The 18,265-nt window shown below is 39.6% G+C and overlaps 1 protein-coding gene across 1 annotated transcript in view; it reads left to right on the top strand.

Moving 5' to 3' along the window:
* The window catches only part of nudcd1 (NudC domain containing 1), a 50,022-nt gene that overhangs the window by 8,856 nt on the left and 22,901 nt on the right, over positions 1-18,265 (top strand). Inside the window, exon 5 of the mRNA XM_079999409.1 lies at positions 25-213. Within this exon, the coding sequence (XP_079855535.1) occupies positions 25-213 (189 nt within the window). The remainder of the gene's footprint in view (positions 1-24; positions 214-18,265) is intronic.

Raw genomic sequence — 18,265 nt, forward strand, 5'->3', positions numbered from 1 at the left:
TGTCCTTGTTGCTTCTTTCCTCAGGTCAGGAGAAAAAGTACGAGTTGAAGAAGAGCAGACTGCTGATGGGGAAGGCGGTTCCCCACTACGCAGCAGTGGAGCCGCAGGGTAAAGGCCTGATGGTTGCCTCAGAGAAACCTTTCGTCTTCACCCACGTGGACGGTCATCCTTTGGAGCAGCCGCCCACAGAGCCCATGGATGTGGACACCACAGGTGGGGTCACGGCCGGGCTATACTAGGGTATTTAGGGTAGATTTTCATAAAACCTATAACTATAAATTACATTATTTAGAAGGCTGTTGAACCACAACTTCTCGCAGGAAGTCTGAGGTAGATTTCACCAAAGCTGCGGCCTGTTGCTATGGATACAATGTGTGTCACATGGCACTTCCTTTTCATATTGACTCAAAAAAATGCTACGTATCAACGTACCCTAATGCTTACTATTAGCAATATACCATACCACTTTTCCCGGCCGATACAGATTCCCATCCTACTTATGGCTGTCAAGATCATTGATTTGTAGTTTATTTTTAATAGTTTCATTAACGCATGTCTACCTATTGCAGAAGAGACATTTATTGACATTCAACACCGGCACATAAAACATGGATCAACATTTAATTTCCCTTAACTGCGATGGAAGCTGGTGGATACTCACCCAATTTACATTCTTGTGATTGCAACATTTATAACTTGGGTTTAAAATTTGGATGGAAACATTTGTTCGTGAAATGTGACATTGTTACAAAATCATCACTAGGGCTGCCCCCAAACAGACGACCAAACGTTAGTCGACGAGAACAGTCTTAGTCGACCAAGTTTGTTATTGGTCGCAGGGGTGAAAAAAAGATCCATTCAGGAACTGCGTTTGTCAAAATTAACCGTAAAACCTATAAAGCTGGACCCGTGTATGAAACGCTAGAGGTCTTTTAATTTGTAACAAATTTTAATGAAAATACATGTTCAGTCTCCTTGCTTGTTGCTTCCAACAATTCAGAAGAAGAATTACAGCTTTTGATGGTTTACGGTTAACTAACAGGCTCGCTTCATGTCTCCGCACCACGCAGTGCTTATGAATTAAATTCACATTTTAAAGGCTAGTTGTAAGTTTTTGTAAGGCTGCCCCCTGAAAGTCGATGAGTTGAATCACCAGCCGGAAACCCGTCAGTCTACCTTGATTCTGTGAAGTCGAGCAGTCGTTTCTTTTTTCTGGGGGGGGTCTTTATCAGTCAGTGTGCATTACAATAACAGGATAAAACAGATTGAAGCTTACAAAATGCATAGCGATAACATTTAAATGAGAATTTATAAATAATAATAAATGGGAATCATAAATATATTTTCATATGTGTGAATCGTCTGCGTCGGACACTGAAGCGAACACGGCTCTCTCTGCCCCCCAATCGCGGAGAACCGAGCCCCGTTCCTCCAAATAAAACAACTAAAAACAATGTGGGGACGGGGCACGGAGGAAAGGGGCATGACTCGTAGACTCACTAGGATCATTTTCTACACATGGAGAGGGGGTGATCGTGGGGCATGGATGCGGGCGTGTGCGTAAGCCGGGCAGAAGGAGCCTGCCGCTCCCCCTCGCACATGTCTACAATGGAGCGGGAGAGAGAGGAGAGATGTATCTTCTGATACTAGCGAAATTGCTTCTTCAAGGTTTACCGTGGCATCAAATCAACCACGGTTCTGAACCATTAGCTTTTCCCTCTAATGCCGTGCCCACCGTATAGATTTATGTGGCAAAATTGAAGATGTAAACTTTAATTGACCCCCACCTTAGCTGATGCGTTCCGCCATCCTTGTGTTGCAGCAGCAGAACTGGTTTATGCCCATATTTTACGACACGGTGCTTCGTGCTACTTGCTCGCGCATGGGAGCAAGTGTAAACAAACAAATGGCGGAACAGGTCTTCGGGAAGTGACTCATTGGATGTATTATTACAGCATTTGGCCGTCTGCGACTGTGTGGTGGCAACATAAGGTGAATTGAATTAAGGTTTACATCTTCAATTTTGCAAATAAGTTGAATTTTGATCTATATGTGGCTGATTTTGCCTCTCCTGTGAATTTGAAAGCCCCCACAAGCGCCTTCCCGTGCTGCGGTGTATCAGAGGCGTTACCATTTGTTTTTCTTTTTTAATATAAAATATTTATTTGAATATACATAAAAGAAAGGGGGGAAATGAATACCGTGAAATACTGTCTACCGCAGTATTTTGGTAGATACCGTACCGTACTGCGAAATTTAATTCCTAATCTTATTGCAAATTTGAAACAGGTTTTATAGCCTAAATAAATAGAAAATGTATTTCCTTAATTTCTCAAATACAGTTAACAGTACTGGTAATGTCGAAGCTGATCGACACTACGGTCTTTAATAATTTAGCCCCGATGCCTGTTTAATACTGGGCCTCGCGCCCCGTTCCTCCGTCCCCCCCCAAATAGTTGAATATTCACGTTGAACAGCCGAATAGGATCCCAAAATTCTCAGTTGGGTACAGCAGTAAGTTATTGTATTTGTGTTAGTTTATCATGATAAACTAACAAAATGTTCAGTCCCCTTGCTGGTTGTTCCCACACTTTCAGAGTAGGGAGGCTCCTAACGACAAATTTCCCCGACGTTTAAACTCGTCTAAAAGTCCGAAAAATATTGCGTTTATTATAAAAAATGTTGCTTTTATTAAAAGCCGTTTATCACATTCTTCAGTAGCCAAATTGTATTTGAAATGCCCTGACAGACCGGGTAGAGGCCGGCCCGTCGGGTGGGCCCAAGCCCCAGGGAGCGCAGCAGGTAACCGAGTCCATACGCCCTGGGAAATGCACTCATCAATCGTAAATTCATAATCCCCTTTCCCACTTGCACTTTGAAAGCCGTTAATCTACTGGCAATGTTCCGTAATGACGTCATGTGGGAAAGGGATCCGGTCTCCATATCCATAAAAATCATTCCATGAATGTATACACTCTCGAAGTAGTATTATTCCTGGCAAATTTCCAGTATGACTGTGAATGGAAGTGTGTGGGAATGTGAGCAACAATATTGTCGTAAAGAAGGGGTAGAGCCAATCCAAATAAAGCATAAATAGTGTTTTCTTATGAATATTTATTTCTTTCAAATATTTGAAAAATATAATTGTTTTCGGGAAGAAAAAAAAAAGACTCCAATCCTGCAAAGACGAGAAACTGAAACACGTCTAGTCTATATGGAGACAGGTCTTTATATTCTTAAATTGTATTATTTTGCTTCTCAAAAATGCCACCCTAGAGGTGTCTTTTACTGTTAGGGGTGCGGTGCAGGGATATCGGGCACAAGCGCTTGGCCTGCCCGTTGGCTACACGGTAGCGTCGAGCCGGAGGGAGTGAGCAGACAGAGACAACCTAGGAAATGTTGAAAATGATCACAATGATTTGATAATATTTGGTTAGAATTATTGGGTCCGGGGACAAGGGCTCTGTCCCCTCTCAGACAGTGGAGGGAACCGAGATTGTCCGTGAGGGTCTGGGAGACGGGGATGCGCTGGTTTATAAACGAAACAGGTTCTATTGCTTAGTCTACTGTGATATTAGACACCTCTCGAGCAAGCATTACGTAATGTATCCGTAACAGTCATCTATGTGAGAACAGACTCCATCCGGAACTTTGTGGGAATGACTACCTCAAGTTCAAGTTCAAGAGATGTCACCTACTGCTTTTGCCGGATTTTTTTTATCCAGCATTGTTACGGATCACATGTGGGAAAGGGGCTTTAAAAGTGCGATAATTTGTTGACTAATGGCTTGAACTGGCGACTAATAGTCGACGAGGAAAATCTTTAATCAGGGGCAGCCCTAATCATCACAATCTGCTCAAATAAATGCGATCAGACTATTACCTGCCACCTGGGAACTTGGTATTATATTTTTGTATTGGAAATATTATATATTATTATTATATATAAATATTATATACTCCAATACGATACCCTGTTTTAGCCTAGTATTGGTGTTGTCACATCCCTATTTATAAGTTATTTATTATCTTTCCTCTACATAATGAACAACAACAAATAGTTAGGTTTCCCTTAGACTGCAGTTGGAAAGAGAAAAATTCAGTGTATGAAATCTTAAAGCTTTATGTAAATTTAACAACAGTCATTAGATAAACATTAGATATCTTTTTCAATATTTTCTGCATTTCCCTCCTTTGAGACTCACTCAGTCTCACAAAGGTGTGAGAATATACAGGGCAGAATATATATTTTCCCTGATACATTCCTTCCCACTCAATTAATCACTAAACCCAAAACAAAAAACAAAGCAAGGCCTATGTCTTATTATGAAATGCGATGAATTGATCCGAATAACATCTCTATTGAACTATTGAATTGCAAAAAAAAAAATCACCTTTAAAAAAAGAAATCTTAAAATAAACATTTGAAAAATATGCATTTTTTCAGCAGAAATGTATTATTTTTTATAAAAATGTTGTGCACATACATCCACATACACAGAGAAGCGTTCTGTGTCATCGGGGAGGCGGGGGGCGTGGAGCTAGAGAAAGTGTCCCCGATATGCACAGTTTCGTTCCATTAGGAGATGATAAATAAAATAAAAACACTGTTCTGCCGCGCCGATTGGGCCACCCCCTTGCTAGCACGGCCATCTGTACTGTCGGAGAGGTAGACAGGCAGATATGTGACCAAGTCCTTCTTATCCAAGTCAGGAGTAAATCTCAAGTCATTTGGTCCAAGTCTCAAGCAAGTCCAAGTCATTTTTCCTTGGGCTATTCAAGTGAAGTCACAGGTTATGTCAAGTCAAGTCACACTTTATTTATAGAGCGCATTTCATACCAGGGCAACACAATGCGCTTTACAAAAAAATACAAAAAAGAAAGCGAGAATGTAGTTGTCAGCCGGTCATTACAAAAGAATGCCCCTGAAACAACAGCAACAACAAAAGCAACAATAAAGACAACAAAAACAACAATAAAAGTGACTCCAACCACAGTGGCAGCAACAGAAAACAACAACAGCACCAACAACAGCCACAGAAACACCAACAACGGCAGCAGCAACATCAACACCAGCAGCAACAACAACAGCAGCAGCAACATACACACAAAGACGTCACCGGAACCGGAAGTGGTAGCTCTCACCGGAACTGGAAAGGTCACTCAGGTTAGAGATGGTTAAGTCGAGGTATAAGGTTAGATATGTTTAAGTTTAGGTATAAGGTTAGAGATGTTTAAGTTTAGGTATAAGGTTAGAGATGTTTAAGTTTAGGTATAAGGTTAGATATGTTTAAGTTTAGGTATAAGGTTAGATATGTTTAAGTTTAGGTATAAGGTTAGAGATGTTTAAGTTAAGGTATAAGGTTAGAGATGTTTAAGTTTAGGTATAAGGTTAGCAGCAGCACCGACATCACCAGTTAATGTACAAGTTTAGCGGCACCAACAACAGCAGCAACAAAAACAGCAACAGCAACAGAGCACAAGCGAAGACGTCACTGGGACCAGAAGTGGTAGCTCTCGCTGGAACCAGAAATCTCATCTGTATTGAGTCAACAGTGTGTACCATCTCATCTCAACAAAGTAAAGCACAGCAAAGACGTCACCAGAACCGAAAGTGGTAGCCCTCACCAGAAACGTAAATTTCAACTATATGCACCGTCTCATCTCAATCCAGTCACGGTCCCTTAATTAGCGACCCTAAGTTACGGGTCAAGTTTTCAATCAGACCTCGGGAGGGAGATCCTTTTGATGCTCTCTCTCCGAAAACACACCCTTCTTATGATCCTCTAACTGTAATATCACAACAGAAACAACCACAGCAACAGAAATAGCAGCAACATCAACACCAGCAGCAACAACAGCAAAACTAAAGCAGGAGCAACAACAGCAACGCACACACAAAGACCTCACCGGAACCCGGAAGTGGTAGCTCTCACCGGAACCGGAAAAGTCACTCAGGTTAGCGATGTTAGAGATGTTGAGTTGAGGTACAAAGTTAGAGATATTTAAATTAGCGTATAAGGTCAGAGATGGTTAAGTTTAGGTATAAGTTTAGGGATTGTTATGTTTAGGTATAATGTTCGAGATGAATAGGTTAAGGAATAAGGTCAGAGATGGTTAAGTTTAGGTATAAGGTTAGCAGCACCAACAGCACCACCAGCAGCAATAACAACACAGCTACTGTACCAGCAGCAACAATAGCAGCAGCAAAAACAGCAGCAACAGCAGCAGCAACAGCGCACAAGACGTCAGCGGAACCGGAAGTGGTCGCTCTCACTGGAACCAGAAATCTCATCTGTATTGAGTCAACAGTTCTCAGGGAAACAACGCACAGATAAGATGTCACTGGAACCGGAAGTGGCAGCCCTCACCAGACAATGAGATTTCAACTGTGTGCACCATCTCATCTAAATCCAGTCACGGTGGATGGTTAAGTGTAGGTATAAGATTAGCAGGAGCAACAACAATACCAGCAGAAACAATAGCAGCAACAGAAAACAGCAGCAATAGTAACAGCACAAGCGAAGAAGTGGTAGCTCTCACCGGAACCAGAAATCTCCTCATCTGTATTGAGTCAACAGTGTGTACCATCTAATCTCAACGAAGTAACGCACAGCAAAGACGTCACTGGAACCGGAAGTGGTAGCCCTCACCGGAAACGGAAATTTAAACTGTGTGCACCGTCTCATCTTAATCCAGTCACGGCCCTTTAATTAGCGTCCCTTAATTATGGCTCAAGTTTTTTTATTCTGGCCTCGGGAGGGAGATCCTTTTGACTATCTCGCCGAAAACACACCCTTATAATCATCTCACTGTAATATCACAACAGAAACTACAACAACAGCAACATAAATAGCAGCAGCAGCCACAAAACAACAACAACAGCAGCAGCAACATCAACTCTAGCAGCAGCAACAAAAAACAACAGCAAAAAAGACAACAGCAATGCACACGTAAAGAAGTCACTGGAACCGGAAGTGGTAGCTCTCACCGGAACCGTAGAAGTCACACAGGTTAGAGACAGTTAAGTTGAGGTATAAGGTTAGAGGTGTTAAAGTTAGGGTATAGGGTTAGAGATGCTTAATTTTAGCCATAAGGTAAGCGAGGGTTAAGTTTAGGTATAAGGTTAGCAGCAGCCACAGCATAGGTAACACAGACAGACAGACAGACGTCAGTCAGTCAGTCATAGACTGTAGAGAACAGCAAGGTTTTTAACCTGCTTTTAAAAGTATTCAGTGTGGGGGCCTCTCTCAACTCCCTCAGTAGGGTGTTCCATTTACTTGGGGTATGGATACAGAAAGCAGCTTCTCCTGCTTTAGAGTTTGTACGAGGGATAGTTAAAAGACCACTGCCTGTGGACCTGAGAGTTCTTTCTGGTTCGTGTATAATTAGCTTTTCTTTTATATACTGAGGTGCAAGGCCATTTATAGCTTTATATACAAGTAGCAGAATCTTAAAATCAATTGTAGTTTTGACGGGGAGCCAATGTAGAGTTCTAAGAACAGGTGTGCCCTGTTCAAGCGTTTTTGTCCCAGTGAGAACGTGTGCAGCCCCATTTTGGATTAACTATAGCCGCTGCACAGCTGATTTCGGGAGGCCGGTGAATAGGCCATTACAGTAGTCCAATCTACTCGGTATTGATGCATCGATTAATTTTTTGGAGTCTGCTTTTGACACGAAGCCTCTTAATTTTGAAATGTTTTTTAGATGGTAGAAGGCTGATTTTGTGATTTGATTTATATTGCTCTTAAAATTTTGATTGCCGTCCATGATTATACCCAGATTTTTGGCTTCATTCTTGCTCTCCAGGGACAGAGAACTAAGATGAGCTGCAATTTTCTTCTTTACACCAAAGATGAGTATTTCTGTTTTGTCTTTGTTCAGTTGTAAAAAGTTCTTTGACATCCATGCATTAATATCATTAATACACTGAGTGAGGGAGTATATGGGGAGTAGGTCATCAGGCGTTAGGGATATGTACAGTTGTGAATCATCTGCATAATTATGGTAATTTATTTTGTGTTTCTTTTCAATGTGTGCCAGTGGAAGCATAAAGAGGTTAAACAATAATGGTCCCAGAATCAAACCTTGGGGCACTCCACATACAATGTCCACTTTGTTTGACACAAAATCTCCAATGGACACGAAGAACTGCCTGTCCTGTAGGTAGGTTTTGAACCAATTTAGAACCGGGCCAGATAGGCCAACCCATTTTTGTAATCTCGCTATGAAATCCCACCCCCCCAAGATACTGCAGTCTTAGCTGCAGTATCCGTTCTTTATAAAGAGAAAAGAAAAGGTATTAGGTCTAATAATATAATTGGCCAGTACCCCTAATTTGTTCACAAAGTATGACAATGAATTGAATTTGTATCAGAATTATTTATATTCAGTGAAATAAATGTAATAAAAACAAAAAACAAATAACTTTATAAAAACATATTTTTTTCTTAATTTCTTCTCAATCAAGAAATATTCCCTCCCCATCACTTTCAAATCGTCAAACACTGACAGCCAAACTACAACATCAATTTGCACAAATTGATTTGATTTGATTTAATGAAAATGATTAAATGAACATTTTTGAATCCAAAAGTGATGCCTCTTGGCACAGTCGTGGTGGCCGCCATGATTATCTGATCTGATGATACTGTGTGTGTGTAACCAGCTGGAGGGTAACAAATGCTTCTCATTGGAAAAATAAAGGTCCAATCCAATCAGGACAATGGCCAGTGTGTGCTTGGATACAGTATAAGGGTGCATTGACATTTTTAGTGTGAACATTGACACTGTTGTACATTTTAATGTTCTATATTTAATATTAGGGCTGTGCGATATGATGATATATTTCGTAAGTCAATAGGAAAATTGTATCGTCTATATATATTTTTGGAGCCCGATTGACGCCACATTTTCAGGTCTGATGCCGATCCTGATTCCCAATGTTTTTTTGACGGATATTTTGTCAAAGTGCAGAATTTTTAAATCAATTTGAAAAACGTATCTATTCTATTAAAGTTCCTATATTTGAGAACATTTCACTTAAAACCAAACAAAAAAAAATTAACACACAAATAACCTTTTGATAGATACATTTTTTTTTTTTAAGATTATATTAAATTACATTTTTCTTTAAGTTTTTTCCGAATTCTAGTGAACGTTTCACTTCTGAAACAAATTTGTCTACTGAGTTTCCAATGAACGCAGCATCCCTTATTGTTTGGAGAGCTGTTTCCTGTCTAAACGTGAGTGTAAACAAACATGGATGGATTTATAATGCCTAGTCGGATTATTTTGGTGATTTACTTAAAAGTAGTGTAAAACAGACAAGTAGTTTTTTCTTTTATTATACTTTATTTAAAAATCGGGACATATCGGCTGCATAACTGCCGATCCTGATGTGGTCAAAAAGTCAAACAATGACTAATATTGATCGGGGTTGTATTCTGTTTCTATCACTATGTTGCAAATCAGTGGCAGAACTGCTCTACGGCAATATGTGATCAGTTTGAGTCACCATGCTTTATGTTATCTGCACGTGGGAGCGAATGTAAACAAACATGAAGGAGCGTGGCACATCACGGACCAATCATGGCTCGCGGACAAATCATGGTGCACGGAGCTTAACACAGAAGTGGAAAAAACACCGTCTCATGTTTTTAACTTTCTGGTACAACTTTCTAAACACTAACTTACATTTGATAAGGAGATTTCAAATTGCACGATGGCACCATTAATGGATTACTAGAAAATTTGTCTGACTGCTACTGAGCTGTGACAACATGAGGTGAGGGGGAATACCAATCCAAAATAAAGTACCCTTTAGTTTGCTGATCGCATTCTAGTTCAAGGTTTCGGTGAATTGAAGTGAACACAAACAAGTCGTTAGAGTCATGTCTCAAGTCAGGTCACGAATCTTTAACTTCCAAGTCTAAATTGAGTCTCAAGTCATTTATTTTATATCAAGTGAAGTTGCAAGCCATCAAAACAATGTGACACGATTCCACATCTCTGGAGACAGTTGTGCAAAATGTTCCCGATCCCTTCTCCTCCACGCCTCCCCCTCCTCCCCGGGATGCCGCGCTAGGCGCCCCCTATCTCGCCTAGTGTCTTTTAAAAGACTTGTGCTGAGTCTGCCCTAGGCAGCCCTATTGGTTACATTGTGTAACATTAAAAAAAAAAAAAAGGGCTTTGCAATTTGAGAATTGCGTTCTGTTAAATTGTGATGTCGGTTTGAATTTGATTAATCGTTCAGCCCTAAATGTCGCAATAGTCACATTGCAGGACATGCACTGTCAAGTAAGGTAAATTAACTCAAACACAAAATGCTACAACCTTTTTGCTGCTTGATACAAAAGGAAACCTCGCACACTCTTTCTGTCTGATGTAACATAATTTACTGATTGAAAGGTTCTTGGGAAGGTTGGGTATCAAGAACTGGTTCCAAGTTGGAACTGGTTCCGTGGATTCGATAAGACATGTGCATTTGAATTCCGCTTATCGGTTCCTTACTTTTGCATATTTCAGTCGCAATCCCGACTCGATCACCTCATGTTGTCGCGGCGCGATAGCAGACGGTCAAATTTTGGTAATTTCCTGAAGAAACACGTGTCCCGATCTTTGTTTACGTCTCTCCCATGAGCAGATAACGTAAATCACCATGGCGTAAAATATTGCCGTAAAGCAGTTCTTCCGCTAATTTGCGACATAGCGATAGAAACGGTATAAGGGTGCGCAATCCTGGACCATGGCTGACCGCAGCAGACTCTCAAGAGTTGGGCTGAACTTCAATACATTTGATATATTTTTTTACTAATATTTTTCCATTATTTATTGAAATAGTTTTGGTTTGTAATTGTTTTTGTTGATCATTTCTTATAAGAAAGATTAATATTAAATGTTTTAAATGAAAGGGAGAAAAAAAACCTTGTCACAGTTGACAGTTTACTGATTATAGCCTAAATGTGCCAAGAATAAAGATATTATTTTTGTTTTCTATGCAGGTGCACTCCCCAGCAAAGCCACCCCAATCATTCTACAGTAATCAATTATTTCTAGAGCCATCTGGAGAAAATTCCTGTATTTTTTCATATCACAATATATATTGCAGGAAAAAAATTATTGCAATGTCAGTTTTTTTTCAATGTCATGCGGCACTAATTTGCATATATTGTCCCATTGTTGTGGAGACCACCGGGCCCACCAAGCTTTAATAATAAGGATAATTCAACATGACGGGAATAGTAGAAACATCAGCAAGATAGCAAATATGGTTAATACTCAAGCTAGTATTGTTATAAAAATCAAAGAACATATAGTTGTTCTAGGCAAGCAGCCAGATGTTGGAAAGATCTTTCCATCTTGGATCCTGTGTTTGGGTTGACCATTGAGTTTTTAAACTACCAGTAGAGGTCACCCTACAGTCTTCTTTTCCTTGCGGTGGAAGGTTAATTAGTTTGTGACCTGACCTAGGTAGATGCCTGAGCCGTGGTCCCTAGAGTTGTCATTCTCTGGTTAGCAGGCTGAGAGGGGCAGTGGTTGTGGTGAATCCACACTTAGCGACCTCTACCTTAACTGTGGTGCTTGTGCTTGGGATCACTTTGTGAGGTCCCGTCAAACGGGGATCTTTCCACTTTCTCTTGTGTTTTTGGTGTGATCTCCTGGTCCTGCTGTAATGTCAACGTCCTCCACAGATGCTGGTTAACCTTTTGAAAATCTGTCACAAAACAGTCTGGCTTACATTGTAATGTCTTTGAAAATCACACAGCTACATCACTTCCCCATTTATCACAGATAATTAAAACTGGACGGCGTCTGAAATGTAAGGAAACAAAACAAATTATGAAACAGACAAAATGAAAGTGTAAGTTTCTTTCCAAAAAACTCAACAAAAGGTATGTGGTAGATAGACTGTAGGCTGATGCGCGCAATCTGCTGTGCATTTCTCCGAAACCAATAAAAATAGTGTTTTTGTTGTAGATTTATTTATTTTATTTTTCCGACGTTCACATGAAACATGTCCCTGTCCCTCCCTGTGCGGTCCCCCATAAGCTTGTAGCACTCCAAACAAAGTCGGAACAAACTGTTAAATTCGGCCTTAAAAAATTCTGTCCCAGCTGGAAGCCTGTTGGCTGACAGTTGCATGACAACCAATTCCCGGTCAGGTCCCAGGCGATTTCCATGTCACATGTTTAATTTCAGCTGTAAACACGCCCGACACAAAATATTTGAACCCTGACCAGGTAACCTTTTCAGAGTTCAACAGCTTTTTTTTGGTCACATGAATAAGAACTGGTCTTTATGATTCTGAGATCTAATCTACATGTTACACAGCTTTTCAATTACAAAATAGAATCAGTTTTTTTGGGTTACATTTTTTTAATTACAAAGTCCAATAGCTTTTGTTATCATCGGCGCACTCAAACTGGGTATATATAATTATAGTTTCAAGTTTATTGTCAAATACTTGATAACAATGCAAGTGTCATTACCAGTAATGATATTCTTAATCTCAAAGCTAACTCAACTTTACATTACATTTACATTTACATTTAGTCATTTGGCAGACGCTTTTATCCAAAGCGACTTACAAGGGAGAATAACATTCAGCTACATTGCGACAGAGATTAGTGTAACAACAACATTGGTGTAACAATAAATACTGCAAGGTGGTGCTAAGTAATTGTAGATTAGGACAGGAGGTACTCACTGAAGAGCTGGGTCTTCAGGTGCTTCTTAAAGACAGAGAGGGAGGTCCCCGCTCTGGTCATTTTTGGCAGCTCGTTCCACCAACGTGGAACTACAAATGAGAATAGCCTGGATTGCCGTGGCTGTATGGCCGGCAGAGCCAGGCGACGCTCATTTGACGAGCGCAGCATCCGGGGGGCAACATGTGCTCTTACAAGAGCATTTAAGTAGGCGGGAGCATTCCCAACAATCACTCTGTAGGCCAGCATAAGAGACTTGAACTTGATGCGGGCGGCTACAGGTAACCAGTGGAGCTCGATGAGCAGCGGAGTGACATGTGCCCTCTTTGGCTGGTTGAACACCAGTCGCGCCGCCGCATTCTGTATCATCTGAAGTGGCTTCACCGCACAGGCCGGCAAGCCTGTTAAGAGGGCATTGCAGTAGTCGAGACGGGACATCACCAAGGTTTGTACCAGCAGTTGAGTGGCATATTGGGTCAGGTACGGCCTGACTTTTCAGATGTTGAGTAGTGCGAAGCGGCAGGACCGGAAGACGGCGGCAACATGGTCCGAGAATGTCAGTTGGTCATCAATAATGACACCAAGATTCCTTGCAGCCTTGGTAGGAACAAGAGATAGAGAGTCGATTTTAATATCAATGTTGTGATAAATACCTTGTTTGGCCGGGAAGACCAGCAGATCTGTTTTCGCCAGATTTAGTTGAAGATGATAATCCTTCATCCATGTGGATATGTCAGCGAGACAATCCGAGATCCGCGTCGAGACAGTAGGGTCGTCTGGCGGGAAGGACAGATAGAGTTGAGTATCATCCGCATAGCAGTGATATGAAAAGCCATGTGAGCGGATGATCGGGCCCAGTGAGGTGGTGTATATGGCAAAGAGGAGGGGTCCTAGCACCGAGCCTTGGGGCACCCCTGTGGTGAGGTTGTGAGGCACAGACAGCTGGCCTCGCCATGTCACACTGAACGAGCGCCCAGTAAGGTAAGATTCGATACATAATAAGTAAAATAAGTATTTAAAAACAGAATTTAAAGAGTATTTAAAAAACAATATAAAAAAAATCTAAAATGCAAAGAAGTGGTGAAGTATAAATGATGTCAAACGAATTACCTTAAAGAAAGATAAAGTATAATATAGAGAATAATAAAAATGATACTCAAATTGATAGTGGACATCTTAAATAGTCGTGGCCACAACAATGCAGTGTCATACTGAATCGTAAGATGGACACAGTGTTGTTTGACAAACACCGCAATGTACTACTTACAGGTCAGTCAAAACAGGTATGCAATGAAATAGTTGATACATTAAAGTGATTATTGGTAGATGATATAAAAAGCAGTTGTCCTTATTTTTAAGTGGCCGAGTGTGTGGATTTATACATTCAAGTCTTTTGATTTCAAAATAAAGGTCTTGAAATAATTAATTAAATAAATAATTGTGAAATATTGCAACATTTTTTTAAATTTGCGCATCTCTCTTGGAGAAACAGTCCCCCATCAGCCCCCCATTCAATTGATTCATTTTCCAAATTCCAAAACCCAACAATGACAAATAATAAAATAATTAAAAATCCATAAATAAAAGTCAGTTGAATAAAATAAATACCAGTGATATAATAATAATTCATACAAACGATAACTAGGCTAACATTGTATGGATCCTTCTGGACACTTCTTGTTTAGCTGTTAACACAGTTTTTACTTCATGGTTTTTATTTACAAATGAATAACATTTTCTTTTTTTTGAGCTGCACGCAATGATTAGTCAATCTATTTGTTTCCAACTATAAAATGAATAGTCACCTATTTTGATATTAGATTAATCATTTTGAGTCATTTTTTAAAAAGTCCTGTAACACAGTAAACTGAATATCTAGTTCCACCTATGTGGCCTCTACCGAGATGCCATTGAGTTCCCATCCCCCAGTTGGGCTGGTAGGAATTTTTATATCTCAATGAAAAAGGGGTTGATTGCTCCTTTGGAATGTGGAATTTTTCATGAATGGGTGTGCGTTTGCATATGTTTGGGTTATAGGTGTGGGGGCTTTGGTTTGGTTGTATATTGTATTAGACTTCCCTCCACATCTGAAAATAAACCTTTTATATACTAACTATCTGTCATGCTTTTCTTATAAAATGCACAATTGTTGTGGCTATGCCCTGGACTATTCTGTACAAAACTGTTAAAGTAAGGAGAAATATGAGCATTGTCTGGGTTTTGCCGGAATATCGTCAAATCCCTCTTATTGATGAGTCTCCTTCTTGTTGAAATAGGATTTGACAGGAAGTTGCAGTTGCTCGTTTTCAAGTAAGACATTCAGCCTCTCTGCTCATTACCCTCAAGGGCCCAGACTTACTAGTTGGGCTGTTGCCATAGAAACAACAGAACATTATTCCAAGCATAATATGCTTGTAATAGCTGAGCTCTAATAGGAAACAAAAAAACCCAACATGTTATTATTATTTTTTGTTACCTATTAGAACCAATACTCTGTCAGATCCAGCCATCTGCGTTTATGTGCACACTACAGTTACAGCGAAGCCATTATCGATTCTTGGATTAATCATTAAGCAGTTTCAAGAAGCCTGTTTAGGCATCAAAATAACGTGGGACTATAATGCGAGTTTCCCATGTGCAATTTAAGCACAGTGAGAAGTCTCTCAACAGTATGTGAGGTTGTACCGTGAAGTATTCAGTGAAGTGAGGTTGAACTATGAACAGTTATAAATTATGGGAACCAACATTTTTATAAGGCCTGAGTTGAGTAATGGCAAACTTATCCTTTAATTAGTTCTCACAGGAATATTACTATACGTGCTGCTCAATCAATAATTTGTGCCCTCAGCTTGCTACGCTGAGCCTCAAAAGAACAATTTGTTTCCTTCTTTCATCTGACTCTCGTATAATGCATTTCATCTCTCTCTAGTTCTGTTCATGCAGAAGGTTGTTGATAAACTATATAGTATTTATATATATATATTGTGTGTGTGTGTGTGTGTGTGTGTGTGTGTGTGTGTGTGTGTGTGTGTGTGTGTGTGTGTGTGTGTGTGTGTGTGTGTGTGTGTGTGTGTGTGTGTGTGTGTGTGTGTGTGTGTGTAAAATAAATGAGTAACTTGAGGGCACCAGCTAGTACTGTAACCTAGTTGCAGAGGTGGAAGAAGAAGTGGAAAGCCACGCTGATAAAAGTAGACATATCTTACAAAAAAACAACTCTGGTAAAAGTCACTCATGAGAATTGTCTTAAAGTAGCTGATATTAAAAGGTAATTAAGTATCAAAAGTAATAATATGGTATTAAATGTACTAAACTATCAAAAGTAAATGTTGTGGAGAAAAACATTTTACTTGCTTTTTTTTTTTTTTCTCATCCCTTTTGCCAATATTTCCTTATTTTTCGGTAAGCATAAGAGGCTTCATTCTGTAAGATGTATCTTTCACTCTGACATAAAAAAAAACATTTATTGTAAACACGGCCCCAGGTGTTGGTCTCCATTAGTCGTAGCAGGTGCATGTGCTGCTCAAGTCGTCTCTCTGGGATACGCCTGTGCCTGTTTAGTAGCAGCACCAAAGAAACAGAGCCGAACACAGGCAGGGTTCCCAGGTCACACTTGGTTGTAGCCCAATTCCAAGCTAGTCGCAAACCTGGCAACTCAGAACACAGCTCCAGACTGTTTGTTTACACTCAGTTGATGAACCTGGTGATAACTTGCACCAGTTTTCCTCCCGTTTTAAGTATACTTGGGGCTAAATGTAGCAAAGTAAAGGTCGACAGAAATATAATAACTCAAGATAAGTACAAATACTCCCAAAAAATACTTAAGTACAGTAGCAAAGTATTTTTACTTTGTTACCTTACACCATAAGGATACCATTTCAAATTTGAGGGATCAAATTTCATTTAGTTTAGGGCGTGGATCTCTCATTAAAAGAACAAATTGGTCATTTTTGGGAACAAATTAAAAAGGAATTATAATTTAACAGGACAACGTTTTTCTTCAATAAAAACATTCTCCTTTAAGCTTGGCAGAGGGCAGTCAATGTCAAGCGGGGAGATGGGGAGATCATCTTCTGCATCTTTGAAAAACTGAAAACAATGCACATGCATGTATATCACTATCCTGGAGGCTTTGTAATGAAGTGGATTTTCAGTTGAGAGAGCCATTACGGAAACTCTATCCATTAATTATCAGACAAACATAGATGGTGGGTTTCTCCTCCTAGGAACAATTTATTACAAAACAGTACACTAATTGCACTTTCCTTTAATTAAACTTAATGTTTTCTAGGAAACCCTTTTCCAAACAATGTCCCCCCCCCGATGATACCATATATGTTTTAATAATAATAGACATATTGGAATAGAGTCCTATCACAGTTTACTGAAACACATGACATGGAGAATCTTTCATTGAATCTTTTTTTTATTTTTCTAATGTTTTGATGTCATTTGTCGCACTTTTTTTGCATTTTCTCTTTTTTGAGTAACAGTTATGGCTTCAGAGTAAACTGACAGAGACTAGTCAACAATAACAGACAGAGAGAGAGAGAGAGATCAATTTTGTTTGTTTATTCAGACAATAACCTAAATAAGGAACAAAGTCTGTTACATCATCAAATTCCTAATTTAGGTGCTCAGGCTTTTCCCCAAAATAAAGGGCATTTCATACGGAAACGCATTTTTGGCACAGGTACAATGTCTCAGCGGTGTGTAAAACCTTTCTCTCTAGTACAGACTGACAGAAGCACTGACCTCAATAAGGTCAGTGCAGGTTTTTACCCTGTGGGCAAATGTTTTGACAGAGTGGAAGACGGAAGAGAGAGAGAGGGAATAGGAAATAGCAAATGTCCAAGTCATAGAAACGGATTATCCCCTTTTTTCACATTGTACCACTTTTGGTGCTCTTTGTGAGTTGGTTAACTTCTGTTGTTGTTGTTTATTTGAAACTCTATGTCAAAATGGGATAACAAAAGAAAGAAACCGACTTTACAACATTTTAATTATTTTGGCACAACATTGGATAAATATATTGTATTTAGGGATGCACTGATCCTGATTTTAATCCAATATCTTTCCTAGGGTAACATTTGGTAGAAGTATGTTTCGACATCTCTAATGAAAAAGTATTGATCATATGTCAAATCTTCATGTTCTAATGAATGGGATCGGTACTTGGTGCCTGCAGATACTGCAGATAGGTTTAGCACTATCATTAATTAATAGTTTTCTATAGAAAGAAACAATCTTACATGTCATTGCACAATGTGGAGTTTCAATGCCAGCTTTATTTTTTAATCTGTATTCATGTAAATTTAGATTATACTCTACTACAGCCTCATTGAAGCTGTTGACACCTCCTGACTGATGATCTCTGCTTTGCTGTCTGAACTGTTTTTTGACTACAGAGGTGTCACGGTCATGGAATTAAGCTGATTTTAACAATTTTTAACAATAGAATTGTCATTTTATGCAACTATCATAGTATAAGCCTATAGTGGTGTGATAATACACATCCACCATGAGACGTTTATTGGCATTGATCATGGGAACTTAAAAAA

This window comes from Zeus faber, assembly GCF_960531495.2.
Source record: "Zeus faber genome assembly, chromosome: 1".
Lineage (NCBI taxonomy): Eukaryota > Metazoa > Chordata > Actinopteri > Zeiformes > Zeidae > Zeus > Zeus faber.